Source organism: Sus scrofa, chromosome 5 (genome assembly GCF_054392235.1).
Source record: "Sus scrofa isolate SSC_HxYL_T2T_F1_AM1 chromosome 5, Sscrofa_HxYL_maternal_Yorkshire_Landrace_v2.0, whole genome shotgun sequence".
Taxonomy (NCBI): domain Eukaryota; kingdom Metazoa; phylum Chordata; class Mammalia; order Artiodactyla; family Suidae; genus Sus; species Sus scrofa.
Window position 1 is genome coordinate 68316666 of NC_139387.1, and position 17766 is coordinate 68334431.

Below are 17766 nucleotides of genomic sequence, written 5' to 3' on the forward strand. Positions count from 1 at the left end.
ATAACAAGTGTAAAAATGGATGACCTGCACATAAAATGGTCTGTGCAGATTTCTGTATGAGTGCTATACTTTCATAAAATGTTTATTTAATAACATATACCATTCACATTAGAAAAGAATTAAACTTAGGAGTAAATACAACAGAAAATGAATGCAATTCTCATGTAGAAAGTTATGAAAATTTCATAAAAAATATTAAAGAAGATCTAAATTACTGGAGAGATATCTTTTATTAATGCATAGAAAGATTTAATAATGTTAGAAAAACATTGTTTCTCCCCAAAGTGTTTTAAAAATTCAGTGAAACTAAACAAATCCTAACTTTATTTTTTCTGGAACTTCATCATTTAATTCTACAATGTCTATAGTATGGCAATGAGCCAAGAATAGCCATGATATTTCTAAAGTTAAAGAATGATGAGGGAATTTTGCATGATACATGCAAAGTGACATATTACAAAAAATATCAATTTATACCATTTGATATTGGATCGGGGCAGTTGAATTGACCACTGGAACAAAAGAGAAACAAGATAATGCTTCAAGAGATTCACCAAATATGTAAAATTAGAGTAGTACTGCCATCAACCAAGTAACATTAAAACTAAGATTAGCTGGAGCTGTCAGGCTGCTCTGGGCAGGCAGTTTTTAAAAAGTAGCTTTATTGAGGAATACTTGAATACTACAAATTGGGGATATTTGAACTGTATAACATGGCAAATTTTGACATATATTTGTGCCTGTGAAGCCACTGATCCAAGTATAGTGAACATATCTATCCCTCCAGAAAAAAAATTTGCTTGTGCCTTTTCATAATCTCTTCCTTCCGCATCTTGTTTCCATCTTCATTACCATGTAACCACTGATCTGCTTTCTATCACTTTAGATTGGTTTGCATTTCCTAGAAACGTATATAAATAGAATTGCATAGTATGTACTCTTTCTGATTTCTTTCACTCAGAATCATTATTTTGATATTCATCCATGTTACTGTACATCAGTAGTGCATTCCTTTTTTATTGCTAAGTGATATCCATTGTATAGATATACCACCATTTGTTTATCTATATATCTGCTCTTGGACCATTGATGGAGGTCTTCAAAAGGATGTGACTACCAGTTGACCCACAAGCAGTTCCAGGCAATTGGAATCTCCTCTGTTCTTGGAATGGGCTCTGCACACTATTCCTGCAATGGGAGCCTTTCCCTTTGCAAGGATGCAAACTTGAGAGAGCGATGTGTTGTTGAGATCATCTGGACAGTATACATGACTGAACCCAGCTAGGGCCTCTATGTAAACATTTAAGATCCTGGGAGATGGATGCAGAGATCTACTTGTCTTATAACCACCTAAGACAAGTCCCACAGGTATGCTCCCTTGCTGATTAAACCTACCACCTACCAATCTGAAGCAGTCTGCCAAAGATGGTCTGTCCTTGCCCAATGTGTACAGGGGCCAGTTTACAAACCAAAGTGAACATTTGAGTTATTTCCAGATACTGATGATTAAAAATGGAGCTCTTATGATCATTAGTCTAAAATTTTTGTAGGGAATACATTTCCTTTTCTGTGGGTTAAATACTAACAGTGGAACTGCTAAATCATTTAGTAGTTGCATGTTTAACTTTTTAGAAAATACCAAACTTGTATAGTGTGCTTGTGCAATCTTACATTTTCAGTAGTAGTGTATGAGAGTACCAGTTCCAACATATTCTTGCCAAAAATTGCTAAGATAAGTTTTTAAATTTTAGCCATTCTTCTAGGTATACTATGTCATTGTGATTTTAACTTGCACACACACTCACACACATCACATATATAGTGAGTACATATAAAAAAAACTAGTGAGGGAATGAGGTCAGCAAGATGCTAGATAAGACATCCCAGGCCCTCATTTTCCCCACAGAACCATGAATAAGCAACTATACATGAAGCAAAATGGCTTTATATGTGTTCTAGAAGTTAAGGAACTGTAGCAACCAAGCAAATGCCTAACCGAAAAAAAGCTTCACTCACAATAATAATAGATTTCTTGGCCCTTGATTCACCTCCTCTCTAGTGCAGCACAGAATGGTTAGAAGGAAACTGACAAATTCCTGACTCTCCCTTTGAACATAAGGAAAAGCAGGACATTTGCTTGTAATGTTTTAATTGGTCTGGAGGCTGCTGCACAGACTGATTTATCTCACTTGATTCAGAGCAATGATGAGAACTCTGGCACCGTTTAGATACCTGGCTTATATACTAGTGGCAGGTGTTGTGATGCTTTAGAGCTACAGGGGCTCTGCAGAGCCATGAACTCCTGGGGGAAGATGATTATGGGCAGCAGAAGGCTATAGAAATCCAAGGCATCTGAAAAGATGCAGTGGTAAAACTTTTAGGAGAAATTAAGACATTCAAAAAGCAGCCACATTCGTGCGAAACTTGAGTAAAAGCACACAGAATCAGAAAAGACATATCACCAGAAAAGACTGAGAGAATCCTGACCCCTTATGTTAGACGAATTAGTGAAGATCTTCCTTGAATGGAGCTCATCTGTAAATACTGGGAGAGGTGACTGCTTTTTCATGTGCTCAAATCTCAGTGATAATTCATAAGTCGTATGAAGAAACAGGAAATCATATTCCACTCAAAAGAACAATGCACAAAAAATTCAGAGACTGAACTTAAAGAAAAGTAGGCCTCTGATTATTTGCAACAAATATAAAAAAACTGTAAAAAAGATGTTCAGTGAGCCAGAGGAACATGGACACATATCTAAAACTAAAAATCAAGAAAAGGGCTTATAAATAAAATGAAATTATCCATAAACATAGAGAAATGAAAGAAATTATAGATTCTTGAGCTGAAAAATATAACTGAATTAAAAGTGAGGAGAAATCCAATAACAGATTTAATTATATAGAAAAAGGAATCCTTGAACTTGAAGATAAGTCATTTGAAATAGATAAGTCTGAGGTAGAAAAAAATAAGGAAAAGTGAACTGAGCCAAAAGAACTTATGGAACACCATCAACCAGACCAAGAAGAGAGAGAAAAAGAGGATAGAAAGCTTAATTGAAAAAATAATGGCCAAAAAAAATACCCAAATTTAAGGACAGAAATAAATATAAAATAAAAGAAGCTAAACAAAATCCAAGTAAGATAATCCAAAAAGACCCACACTGACACATGTTATAATCAAACTGTCTAAAGTCAAAGACAAAGAGAATCCTGAAAGCAACAAGAGAAAAGTGCCTCATCACATAAATACAAGGAAACCTCTATAAGATTATTAGTAGAAACTTTACAGGCCAGAAGGAAGTGGGATAATAGATTTCATGTGCTTAAAGAATAAACTAACTAGGAATATTGTATCTACAAAACTGTCCTTCAAAACTAGAGATACTGGTACTCTTCTAGATAAATAAAAACTAACAGAGTCCATTACTGTTAGACCTGTCCTACAAGAAATGCTAAAGGGAGTCTTTCAGGTTAAAATGAAGGGATGCTAGACAAGTAACCAAATACCATAAAAAATATACGGCTCTCTAATAAAGATAAACATATGGATACATATGAAAACTTACTTCTTGTTATTTCATTCCTAAGTTCCACTTTTAATTCTTTTATAGGATTTAAAAGACAAAAGCATAAAAATAACTAACACTGTGTTAACTGGTACACAGTATATTTAGATGTCATTAGTGACATCAATAACACATGGCGGAGCTGTAAAGGAGTAAAGTTTTGTATGATTGAAATTAAGTTGATTTCAGGCTAAAAAAGATTATATAACTTTATGCTGTTTTATGTAGTTGCCACAGTAACCACAAATAAATATTGAAAGAATACACACAAAAGGAAAAGAGAATCAAAGCATGCCAAAAAAACAATTAAGAGCACAGCATACCGGTAATGCAGGAAATGGGGAACAGAATAGCTGTAACACATACAAAATCAAATTACAAAATGGTAATAGGACACCCTTTCCTATCAGCTATTACTTTAAATGTAAATGGATTAAATTCCCCAATCAAATGATGTTGACTGCCCATATGGATGAGAAAAAAATAGGATCAAAATATGAACTGTCTACAGCTCTCACTTTAGATATAAGAACATGTATACAGTGGACATGAGGAGATAGAAAAAATAGTCTATGCAAATAGTAGCAAAAAGAGAGCAAGAGTGGTTACACTAATAGCAGACAAATTAGATTTTAAAACAAAAACTATATGAGACAAAGAAGGTCATTATATAATGATAAAGGGGTCAATCCACAGGTTGATACTTATAATTCATATTATAAATATATCAGAGCTACTATATGAGAAACAAACATGTACAAAATTGAAGAGATAAATAGATCCACAATAATATTAGGAGACTTCATTATCCCACTTTGAATAATGGGATATTATTATATTTTTTATGTTAGTGGTTTTTTTTACCATATTAAAAATTAAGGAAATGAATAAAACTGGTGAAATCTGAATAAGGTCTATTGAATGTACCATTGTTGATTTCTTGGTTTTTATGTCATCATATATTTTTATGTAAGTTGTTTTGCAAATATCTAAACAGTTATATAGGATGCTACATTTGTGGAAATCTGTGTGTCAGATACATGGGTCTTTCTGCACTATTTTTGCAAGTACCTGTGAGTGTATGATTATTTCAAAACAAAAAGTTAAAAAATCCCAAATAATTGAAGATATTATATTTTATATCATAAAACAACAATAAAAGGATTATATTCAAAATTTTAAATAACTTTATTGGAATAATAATAAGAAAAGGTAGCTTGAATGTCAAAAATGCCAATTGTATAAATAGAAGATTCCACTTATTGATACAGATATGTTTTGTGCAGCACTACCGGCATAGAAAAATGAGGAATATTGATGTTTGAAGACAGAGAAACAGATGAATGAGCTGTAAGAATTTTGTAAAATGGAATTTTCGGACTGAGATTAAAATGAAGTTCTACGCCAGAGTGGATTATGCATATGTATACCAGGATCACTTCACTGTACAGAGAAATTATCACATTATAAATCAACTGTACTTCATTAAACTTAAAATGGAAAAAATGAAGTTCTGGATCCACTTGTACCAATATAGATAGAAACTGGAATAAACAATAGTGAATAAAATAGCAGTGTAAATCATGTGTAATAATAGTTCCATTTAGGTATACTTCCATTCTATATATTTTTCATTCATAATTATATCATATATAAGTATATAGAAATATATGTAATCATATAAAAATAAAAGTTGTCAATATGTAGTCAAATATAAAATTATGGTAAGGATACACATAAACCTCAAAACAGAGGTGTTCATATAGAGGGAGAGGAATGGGCCTGGGAAGGAGTACAAAATTCTTTCCAACTGTATCTGGTATCTAGTTCCAAAGCAAGTAGATAAAATAGCAGCATTTATTGCATCTTTAAAGTTGGCACCAATATTTGTTGTATTGCTCTTTATTCTTTCTGTATGTTAGAAATCTTTCTAAAATATAATAAAATGTAACATTGATAGCGCTGAAAGAATAAACAAATCCACACTGACTGCTGGAAATGTACACACTCCTTAGTAATCAAGAGAATATATAGTCATAAAATCAGTCAGGATATTGAAGACCTGAACAATATAATCTACCAACCTGTCCTAAATAATATTTATGGAATTCCCCAGTCCGCAGTGGCAGACCACACGTTCTATCAAATGCACTTTGAACATTATATATTTTAAACCATATTTAATTTCCTTAATTTTTTACCTGTGTCCTGTTTCTGTGCTAGGATCCCATCCAAGTTACCACATTACATTTAATTGTCATATCTACTTTGGTTTCTCTGGGCTGTTACAGATTTTCTTTGGTTTTGATGATCGCAATAGTTTTGAGGAGTAATAGGTAGGCATATAGAATATTGCTCAATTAAAATTTGTCTGACATTTTTCTCATGAGTAGCCTGAGGTTATAAGTTTTGAGGAGGACCACAGGGTGTCATTTTGTCACATTACAGGTACAAACTGTGAATGCAACTTACCACTATTGATGTTAATCACAGGCGGAGGAAGTGTTCGTCAGGGTTTTCACTCAGAAGTTACTTTTTCTTCCCCCTTCTATGTGATTCTATAAGAGCCCCTTTGGAAGGATATTGTTTACGCTTACGAAGCGAAGAGTTGGGTCCCACCACCTTCAGGCAGGAGCATCTATGTAATTTATTTGGACTTATTCTGCACAGGAGATTTGTTTCATCTCCCTCATTTATTTAAATATTTGATTATTTTATACTACTATGGACTCATGGATAGTTATTTTATACTTTGGATTATAATCCAATACTACTTTTGTTATTGTTGGAATGGCTCAGATTGTTTCAGCTCTGGCTAGAATTCTTTTACCTAGCTCCTCAATACCTTTGACAAATCCCCATCATTTTACACAAAATTATATATATATGTGTATATATATAATTTATATAATTTTACACAAAATTTTATACACACACACACACACTTTGGGTTGGGGGGCACTTCCACAACATGCAGAAGTTTCCATGCTAAGGATTGAACCTGAGACATAGCAGTGACAATGCTGAATCCTTAACTGCTATGTGACAAGGGAACTCCTAGGCAAAGTATTTTAATCAATACTTTACCACAGGAGATATATGGTTAACAAAATCATATGGAAAGATGGTCCACATCATTTATTCATTATAGAAATATAAGATTAAACCTCAGTTCAATTACGCTGTATCTTTATTAAGATGGTTTAAAAAACTGACAATATTAAATGTTGGAAGGATACAAGCAAGTATTAAATGTTGGAAGGGTACAAACTGTCACACACTGCTAATAGAATGCAAAATGGTACAGCCACTTCGCATAACAGTCTAGTAGTCTCCCTCCTGGCAAGGAAACCGACTCACAAGTTTGGACTTGCTGGAGAGCCTTTATGCCATTAGCTGTGGTATGGCTCGGGCTCCCAGACATGGGTCTGATTCAAGATACTCTCTATTCTCTTCCAGTATACTATATTATCTTTCTCCTAAAAAGTAAGGAGCCAAAGGGAAATGCATACACAATTCATAAAGAATAATACTGTTAACTATTGTTGGCAGGAAATGCCAGATAGAATGTGCATGATGGTGAGAGACCTTGGCAGGATTACTTTATCTGTGTTAAGTTGCAGAAGTAGAATATACAGAAGTTCACTTCCCAGTGCTCGTCCAAAGCACTGATATTTTCTCACCCCACCAACCTGTGCTCATAACCTGTGTGATCTAACAGTCTGCTTGTGAAAGGGGCAAAGGTGGAGGGCCTGACATCTCTCAATTAGAGGCTAGAATACAGGTAGAGCCCATAACAAAGCACACATATTATGAAATGAGTTTTTATAAGGAAAATTATTGGATATGCCTTTTGCTGTTATTTCATTAGGTAGCAAGACAAGCAATTTACTTCTCACAAATGTAGTATATCAGTTTGGCACAGTCAGTAGCAGTGATCTTCTTTGCTGATATACTTGCACAGTTTCCATCCTTTGAGTCTTTCCAATCACTTCACACAAAATAAAAGTATATAGATAATGTAAAACATGCATTCACTAATGCAGACATAATAAGAAATATTGGTCCAAAGTTGTAGTATATTTTTTCTTTCCTTATCAGAAACCATCTCTCAATGTCCTAAACTTTCCTAAAGAGTGCCTTATGAGGATTACAGGAGTGAAGTTGAAAAGCCTCCCGCTCTTCTTCATATACTCATTTTCTGAACTTAATTATTTTTTATGGCTGCATCCACAGCATACAGAAGTTCCCGGGCCAGAGAACTTCAGAATCTGAGCCACAGCTGTGGTAATGTTCGATCCTTTAACCCACTGTGCCACGCCAAGCATCGAACCCATGCCTCTGCAGAGACTGAGTTGGATTCTTTTTTTTTTTTTTTTTTTTTTTGTCTTTTTGCTGTTTCTTTGGGCTGCTCCCTCGGCATATGGAGGTTCCCAGGCTAGGGGTCGAATCGGAGCTGTAGCCGCCGGTCTACGCCAGAGCCACAGCAATGCGGGATTCGAGCTGCGTCTGCAACCTACACCACAGCTCACAGCAACGCTGGATCGTTAACCCACTGAGCAAGGGCAGGGACCGAACCCACAACCTCATGGTTCCTAGTCGGATTCGTTAACCACTGCGCCACGACGGGAACTCCTGAGTTGGATTCTTAATCCATTGCCCCACAGAGGGAACTCCCGAACTTAAAATTTTTATGTGTGTGTCTGTGCATGTATATGCCCATACATGTATGCATAAATGCCTGTATGTGAATGCATGACTTTTTCCCATATACTTTCAGGCATGTAAACCAGAAGCTGTGATTATAGAACTTATTAATTACTATCTACTCTAGAGACTTACAAGTCCAGAAAATGTCGTGTGTTATCTTCCCATGTCCAGTAACTTGTGCTACTTTTACGGGACAATCCGATCCAGTAGAAATAGGATAGGTGACTTTGAATGAAGATCTGTAATAAAAAGGAATATATTCTATGAGGAAAAAGTCTTTTTTGCTTTTTGAAATGAAGTAATAATCTAGTTAATATTTTTATTATTTTAAATAATGAAAAGTATAAAGATCAACTTCATTCTGATTCTGTTCAAATTATAAAATGATGGAATCTAACTTAATGATATTTTATTAAATATAGTGGTATAACTGAGACATAAAGTTAACACTCTCTTAGTTTAACTAAATCTCTTCATTTCCTTTCAAAACTTATGCCTATAGATCAAAGATGAGCTCTGAGCAAAGTTTGATTTGCACTTTGGATCCAGGTGAGACAGCCTTGAGGTATCTACAAGTCTTACAGATAACCTGTTTATTTCCTGCAGAGTGGGCATCTTGAAGTAGTGCCTATGCTATCAGAAGAGGTGTTTATATAGCTGGCTGGAAATGACTTCATAAATATAAAACTGACGGATATTCATCTTGTATTTTAATTTTTATAGCATGTATGCACATATAATATCTCACTTGATCTTTCTAAATATGTTGGAAAGAAAATCAAAACAGCTTCATTACCTCTTTTCCACCTTTTCCTAATGGGATAATTGATGCTCTAGTTGATTCAGTCAAACAAAATGTGTCAAAGGGAGTTAAATTGAGGGTTTCTGATTGTAAATTCTGTTTTCCTACCCTGCTTCAATTTTCACCCTTAGTTTTCTTTTGTTTATTTTCCCAGAGGAAGGCTACAAAAACTTAATCCCTCTATCCAGAAAAAACAAAACAAAACAAAACAAAACAAAAAACACCACACACACACAGTTTTGCATTAAATTTTAGGGCTTTCGTTTTTGTTTTTTTTTTTTTGTTTTTTTTTTCCTTTGAAGAAGATACCTTGCACAAAAGATTAGGGATCCTAGACTCTGAAGTTCATTCTTGGACCTTCTGTATATCCATGGACACCAAGGTAAGATTTTTTATGTAAAAAGTTGCAGTGGATAAATCAACAAGAGGATTATTGAATATGACATGTTTTACAATGTCCTTCTGAAATTCTCTAAGTCTCTAAGAAGGCTGAGGGTAAATAAAGTTAAGGTACAGACACTCCTAGGAAAAACCAAAAGTTCCATGGGCTAACATCTCTCACTTATTTTCTGTTTCTATAATAATTCTGGGTGATATAGTATAAATATTTCTGAAAATTTAGTCATTATCTATATAAATTCTATAGTTCTTATCTAAGAAGACAATAAGGGATTTTCTCACTAAAATGTGATTATTAATTTATGTTGGACAGAGACAAATCTCACATTCACTCCCTTATATGGCTACCTTTAAATATGCTATATTTTCACATAAGCTCTTTAACCTGTCTGTAAATAAGATCAACTTAAAAAAACTTTTACCCTATCAACAACAGTTGTAATTTTATTTATTTTTTTAAACTAGAGACATAATTGACATATACGAGGTTATATTGGTTTCAGGGGTACAATCTAATGATTTATTATTTGTATGTATTGCAAAATGATTACCACAAAGGTATAATTAACATCATTACCATACATCAGTTTTTTACCAGTGTAAAAAGGAGGTTAATTCAGACAGTATGGCTGTCTTCTTTTTGGGTTCAAATTTGCTTTGGTTTCTTCATGATTTTCAAGGTCATATTTTTATAGCTATTTATGAGTTGTTAAAGCCAAGGATATGGATAATTGGACTAGCACAGAAAACCGAGTGATTCTTAGAATCTATTAGTCTATCTATGAGAAGATATTAAAATATTCCGCTTAACCTGAATATAGGAATGTATATTTTTGAAAGAATAATGGTAAATTATGTCTATATTCAAAGTAAAACAAAAGGATAAAAATTATAAAATATTTAGTTCAGCTTTCTTTGAAAGCTAATATGAGTTAAAAGTTAATATGAGTTGGGATTAATTAATCTTCAAATTTAAATTTATATTGAGTTTTTACTTTTAACTCAAGCTCAGGGGTAATGTATTTCTTGATTTTGTCAGAGATAAAATGATTTTTTTTTTGAGAGGCCAAGTGCTAAATTTTCATGAAATTATCAATCAATAAATGTAATTATCTCTGATAAAATAATATATTTTAAGGATACATTTTTTTTCTAATTGCTTCATGTTTGCCTTTACATTTACTATATTGTAAAAATTTTACTTGTGGATGAACTGGATGAATTAAATGAAATCCTGATTTCATTCCTATTTGTATTCATGACACTAACATGAGTACTGCCTGGACAAGAGGCAACTTACAATTGTAAACTATGTTGAGACACTCAAATATTATTAAACATTAAGATTTAGCCAACAACGAGTAGTTAGACAATTATGTTTGAGATGGAAAACAAAATATACATCACCAGTTCTTCCTGATCGTCTATCTTAAGAAGTGTGGAGCCCATTTCCTTGCAGGAATGTTGACTCTCTTTGAAGTTCTTCGATTCATTCGAAAAATAATAACATTTCTGTCCACAACAAGACCATTTAGTTCTACATGTGCTGATTTCCTTTCCTTGAAAACAAAAGATATTCCCAGGAGACCATTCAGTGTAAATCTTGAAAGAAATGCTCTGGAGCTCAGAAATTGAGGAATCCTTTCTAGTCCTTCTAAAAGCATTTATTTCAAAAATCAATAAGTACAGTTAATAATCATTAACTTAGTACATTAATTTAGTACCTTATCTACATACCCCTATCAGAGCATATAAATAATGCTTAGAGAATATGCTAAAGGAGATGTAGGATTTTTTTTTTGGTAGAAAAACTATTATTTTGAGAAATGACAATTTAAAAAATATAATACACATATAGAAGAACCTAATCTCTTGGAAAGACTGAATTGTTTTTTCAATGAAGTGAAATGAAAGTTGGACATCACAACTGGCTGAGTCTATAAGAAAATCCAATTTAAGTAGATTATCAAGTGATTGAGAGAAAGAGAAGAAACTAGTTGGGCTCAGCCTTCAATCCAATCGACATACCTCTGGTAAGTGTTTTCTCTCTGAGAGACATGTTGTCTTCTTGTGTTTCATTGTTCAATGAAGGTTTCCATGATCCACCCTGGAAAACTTTGCTATACATCATTAGCTTGAGGAAAACATAACATGTGGAGGACTAAAAGGCACAGTTTTAATTTTAATGTGTCAATTAATGTCAGAAATTTTATTCCTGTGCTTTTTAGGCATCTCTTCTCTGCATATGATTTACACACTTCTCATTTGTTGAAAAGACACTAATTAATGACAGAACATCATACTAGACCTTGATGATACAGTGATGAGAAATACAAAGCTTCTGTCTTCAAGAAACTCACTCATCGTAATGGGGAGAGTATGCAATTAGAGTATTCATACATGATGAGTGATATAACAAAGGTCAACACGAATTGTTTTTAGAACTCAGAAGAGGATTGGCTGACTAACTGCAGGTTCAAGAATAGTATGACAGGTCAGGTAGACTTCATATATTAGTGTTAACCTTAAATTTTCTTTTTGCCTATGTATAAGAAAAGATAGGAAAGTGAAGGATGGACAATAAAATTCTAGATTGCTGCAACCAAAGTAGAGAAATGGAGAGAAATGGAGACATATTAAGGTCATCCAAAATTAGTCATTACATCCTGAATATAGGTTGTGTTTAAGGGATTTTAGAGAGGTAAGACTGTAAAGGAAAACAAAAATTACATCATTAGAAAAAAACAACCGTATATGGACATTATGGTATTTGGATTTCAAGATAAGACCTACAAGTTCAACATTTAAGATTTTCACACAAATACATTTGAGAAATACCAGTAATGTTCAATATTCTGCTAGAGATTCTAATGGCCATAACCATTTTTAAAAAGTCTGCTTTTTAAACAAGTTTTTTAACCCCAAAACTTGTTACTCCTTCAGAATCATTCATATGGTAGTTTTTTAGCTTTTGAAAGGTACTCAATAGTAAAGGAAAATGATCTGGAGCAGTGTTTCTCAACTGGGGGTTATTTTACCCTTTGGGGGACATTGGCAATATTTGGGGACATTTGGGTTGTAACTACTGTCACCTGGTGAGTAGAGAATAGGGATGCTGCTAAATAATCTACGAAGCACAGGACATCCCTAACAAAGAGTTATCCTACCAAAATGCTAATAGTGCTGAGGTCTAGAAACTCATCTAGGGGGAAAATTGCAAGATGAAAATATTAAAAGGTCATAACACAGATTTTAGAAAGAGAGAACTGACATCTAATTAGGGAATTGAAAAGTCACCCACATCCTATATAATGGGTCATGAGGGATGGGTACAGTTTCCATGGGCAGAGATAGACTACATGAGGAAGGTTGTCCAGATGAAGGGATCAGCTCAGACGAATGTCCTGGGGCAGAGAAACTTAAGGGAACATGAAGGGAACCACAACTAGAATTATTTGAAGGCAGTTTGGATGTAGAGAGTAAAGCTTAAAATCATTTGGTTGAAAGATTAACTATTCAAGAAAACAAATATAAGTAGGGGAATTTTAACATAGTTCAGTAGAAAATGAAAAACTGTTAATGGTTTCTTGGCATTTTGATGCCATGATCATGACTATATTGGGAGAAGTTATTTGGCAATTGCAATAGGTTTTTGAAAGTCTGTTGACTTTAGGATAATTAGCAGGCATAGGAGAAAAGTATTGTTGGATTGTATTAGGTATTTTGAGAATAAACTATGAAAAAACTAAATTTGGGAGTTCCCATCATGGCTCAGCAGTTAACAATCTTGACTGGCATCGATGAGGACGCGGGTTTGATCCCTAGTCTCACTCAGTGGGTTAAGGATCCAGCGCTGCCTTGAGCTGTGGTGTAGGTCATGGACATGGCTCGGATCCTGCATTGCTGTGGGGTAGGCTGGATGCTACAGCTGCGATTTCACCCCTACTGCGGGAACCTCCATATGCCGCAGGTGCGGCCCCCAAAAGACAAACAAATAAACAAACAAAAACTCCTAAGTTTGAGCTGTAGAACGGAGATTGCAAGAGGACTGGACTCTTTGTTGAAAGATGTCAGAGAGGACAGAGAAAATGAATGCGCACGCAGTACTGACCAAATCATCAACGAAACCCCAAATATAGACTTTTCTGGAATATCCTGAACATGTTCCAGATTTTATAAGTATAGAAGGTGTCAGAAGCTTTTGAGGAACTTGGGAAATGACCAAGTGACTACATTAGTGGTGAAGGTGGAGGTGTGTCTGGGTAGCGCAGGAGAGCATAGCTTTGGAACTCCTAGGAAAGGAAGACTGGTAAAAATAGAAATTCCTAAGGGAGGAAATAGTTGGATCAGGTCACAGACCCAGTTTAACTTACCCTTGAATCCTAAGATTCCAACTGTTAAAAGGAGAAAGAAACAGAAGATTCCAAGAATCACCGTGGCAAGAAACCAGGCAAGTGGAACTGAGGGCCCTGCCCAGAGAGAAAAAAGAAAAGAGAATGAGGAGATTAGCAGAGAAAAGACTGAATTACACAGCAGGGTTTAGAGGGGGATGTTCCATAAATTCAAGACCCTAACTCACAGATGTCTTCCAACTGGAAACGATAAATTAGAAGGGGATACTGAACAAATTGAAGTATCAGTGGACTGAGAGCTGGAAGCCTGGGTTCTGCTCCTTATTCCGTTACCATGTTTCTTTTAGGGGAGTCTCCTATTCTAATTTAAGGAAAATAATTCTCTGAATCATCTCCAGGATTCACGGATACAAAGTTAATCTTAGATATACAGGCTTGGTTTTTAAAGTGCAAACATTTTTCTAAAACATCTCTGTATAAGTCTACTTTATTGACCCATAATCAGAAGATATTTTTTTATTTTGTGAATATCATGGGTTTATGTATGTACATAAATATCCACATTTTTTTGCCATGGGAGCCTCATTACTGTTCTTCAACACTAGAAGAGATTAGAATTCCAAACAAGGATCAAATAAAGTTAATCAAATACTGTTTCCTGAAACTTCATAAAATGAGTAGATCGTGACCTCCGGAGACTCATCACTTACAAACAAATCAAAGAGAAATAATTCCTACCTGACTTGCTCAGCTATGAATGTATGTATATAGCACCCAAACTACTTTAATTATCTGGAGTATACTAAACAGGATATTTCACTTTCAACAGCTCTTTTTTTTCTTTCTTTCTTTCTTTGTTTAGACTATAAAATATACTTTAAGCAACCTCTTGAAACTGGGCGTGCTAACTTAGCTATTTGGAATAATGGTAGGCTAAGCAATTTTAGGACAGGTAAGCTAGGTTCTCTACATAAACAATACCTTTTTCTTTAGGTGAATCCATTCTTGTTATCTTTGTCTGATTTGGCTTTGAAGTACACATTTTCACTTCTGCGTAAACTAGCTGCTCATTTCTCTCTAAAGATTAAAACAGAGATGTGGTTACCGCCTCATAGTCACACTATTTCTCAGAAGGCATGAAAGTTATAAATATGTGTGAAGAGAGCTGACAGAATAGGATTTGTTTTCCAAATAAAGGAGATCTATTTAATTGTTTTCGTCTTATCCTGTAAAGTCCATCAGACCATTTAAAATCTTTTAAAAGATAAAATCTTGAAAATGAATTAGACATAATGTATCTTATGCTAAATTATAATGAAATTCTTTGGAGAAATTATTTAATATGAAGCAGATAATAATACCAGGATTCAGTAGGGATTAAGAGAAAAAAATACTCACTTTCTTTTTGCATCTGTTTCTTGGAAGGAATGTGTTTCACCTCTGCATATGCTAGATGTTTTTCATTCATCTCTGAAAAATTTTGAGATACAATTCTAAGACACTTAAGTTCATAGGTTTTTTTTAAACTAAGTTTTCGTGTTCTATCTTTTCTGGATTCTCTGAGTATCATTGAAATCATTATTTCATGCCATTTAACTACTGATGCATGATTTTACATTTGCAGTTTTCTTCCAAGAAAGATTTTTGCCTTAGTTTCTTTTTTTCTATTCTTAAAATCGTCAATTATCAACATCTCTTTAGATGCTTGAGAAATGTCATTTCACCTATTACCTGGAGATCTCCAAACGGGTTTTAATTTAACTTTAAATGGTAATAACGCTGTGGTCTAAGAATTATTTATATGACAATTAAAATTGTTGTACTCTAGGAAAATAAAGATAATTTTTTATGAATTATTCATTTGTATTGTAAAGCTAAATAGTGTTACATATGAGTTATTCTAAAATGTCTCCTTCATGGGCTCTCCAGATATTTTTTCCTATTTATTGTCACTCATTTATTATTTATTAAGCTGCATCCTTGCCATATGTAAATTCCCAGGCCAGGGACTGAATCCAACCCATAGCTGTGACCTATGTCACAGCTGCGGCAATGACAGATCCTTGCCGTTGGGAGATGAAACCCACACCTCTGCAGAGACCCGAGCCACTGTAGTCAGATTCTTCACCCACAGCACCATGGTGGGAACTCCTGCTTTCACTTTTTTGTGTGTGATTGAAGATAGTTTATTTCCCATAATCTTCTAAAGGCTCTCTTCCAACAAGCTATAAAAAATGAAAGCCCTACAATTAGGACTCAAATTGGTTTAGTTTTACTCCTATGAGGTATGAGGGATTGTGCCCATACCATTTGAAGGTATAGGCTAAAAGCATCCAATTCTTCTTGAAATGTTAATTTTACTTGTGAATTTTTTAAAAAGTTAATTTATTTCAAGAATTTTATTTTTATAATCAAAGATGTTTCTATGGAATAGAATTCTGATAGCATAAAATGTTTAAAAATTCTTATGTTTACTAGTTTGCCAGTATATCATCAAATAAAATTTTTACATATTTTCATTTCCTTCCTCAGAGAATTATACCCAATTTTTATCTTTCTATAATATGATTAAACTATATAGGCCTGTTTGTTCATAACATTCACTTATAACACTTAATTGTATCCCACAATATAACTTCTCATAAAAAAACATGATTGTACAGAAATACATTTATAATACCTTTAAAAATTCTTTACCAAGTCTGGAATATTTCAGGAATGTGGATGCTGGTTATATCACAAAAATGAGAAAATTCTAGATGTGGATATGAAATAGAGAAACATGTTATTATATAGACAAGAAAAAGTAATCACTGATTAAATAATTATTTTACTACTTGTATCCTGCCTTCACTGAAGTGACCATTTGCTCTATTAATTCACTTGGTTAATCCAAATGATGTATTGAGATACTTGCTAGCAGAACTATCAGTTATAGTAAATGGTAAACCATGAACAACTGTGAGGTCATTTACCTTGTCAAGTAAGTCAGCTCTTTTCCTACAAAGTTAAATTGACGGGATTATTATTTCAAATCTCTTCTTCGTGCTCCATATGCACAATCCAGTGGCATTAGTGACCATGAGATATGCTGAGAGCAACAGCTATAGATAAGGTTAGTGATACCTGTATCGATGCAGCAGTTTCTGCTAGAATCTCGTCCAAATGGAAGAGGTGAGCTCCAGTGGGTGAATGGCAAAGACGTGTGTGAGCTGGAACTCAAGACGACTCTTCTGGCCTCTATGTTATTGGCTCTTAGTGTAAAGAAGCTTCAGTAGTTGCTAGCTCTTTGTGAGATGTGAGAAAGCAGTTCATATTTGAATTTCAAGCTTCACCATTTGTGTCTTCTATGTATCTTCACCATTTGAGCCTTTTCTCCGGAAATGCGGTTTTTTAACAGGGGAAATAAATGTGCAAAATAATTTAAAGGGCCATGCCTGTTTTGCACAGAATCCCAACACTGCACATTAAAAAAAACCGAAAAACAAAAACCCACCATCACCACCATGATCACCACCAAATTCAAAGATTCTAAATATAATTCCTATGTCAGACATTAGTTTGGGCTCTAAACAGAAATTGTATTTAATGAGATATTTAAAACGCCTTCTAAACTCCGCTTGTATTAGCTAAGTGAAAATAAGTGAATACCAACAGTGCATCATTATCCACATTTATCTGAAGGAGATTTTAAATGATAAAATTTTAAGATGTTAAGGTTTACTAGATGCAAAGCCAGTCCATCCCTGGTTCCTTTAAAATATGTCTAAATTTAATTGCTTTACTTTTAAAAAATTTTTTCCAGAACATAAACTTTTTACAGTCTGTTTTTCAGTTCATTCCAACAGAAGTAAACTTTATATTCTCTACGTATACTCTGTGTATACTCTATCTAAGCTTCAGCCCTTGATAATTTTTGGTTCCCTTCCCCTCCA

General features: G+C 34.1%; 1 protein-coding gene across 1 annotated transcript; it reads right to left on the reverse strand.

Moving 5' to 3' along the window:
* Nucleotides 1–7347: 7347 nt before the first annotated feature.
* On the reverse strand, nt 7348–17167 carry LOC106507518 (natural killer cells antigen CD94). The gene is made up of 9 exons (XM_013988376.3): nt 16958–17167; nt 16512–16586; nt 15230–15301; nt 14813–14908; nt 13853–13948; nt 11508–11594; nt 10887–11038; nt 8411–8517; nt 7348–7559 (listed from the first exon to the last, which is right to left on the reverse strand). Exons 3-9 carry the CDS (start codon nt 15297–15299, stop codon nt 7457–7459), a joined length of 711 nt encoding a protein of 236 aa, XP_013843830.3. The 5' UTR covers nt 15300–15301; nt 16512–16586; nt 16958–17167; the 3' UTR covers nt 7348–7456.
* Between the last annotated feature and the right edge of the window lie 599 nt (nt 17168–17766).

Coding starts and splice junctions, on each gene's coding strand:
- LOC106507518 (XM_013988376.3), bottom strand. CDS start 15,299: ATGAATGAAAAACATCTAGCATATGCAGAGGTGAAACACATTCCTTCC. Junction 14,909..15,229: donor GAAACAGATGCAAAAAGAAA/GTGAGTATTTTT, acceptor TTTAATCTTTAG/AGAGAAATGAGCAGCTAGTT. Junction 11,039..11,507: donor AGAGAAAACACTTACCAGAG/GTATGTCGATTG, acceptor TTTGTTTTCAAG/GAAAGGAAATCAGCACATGT.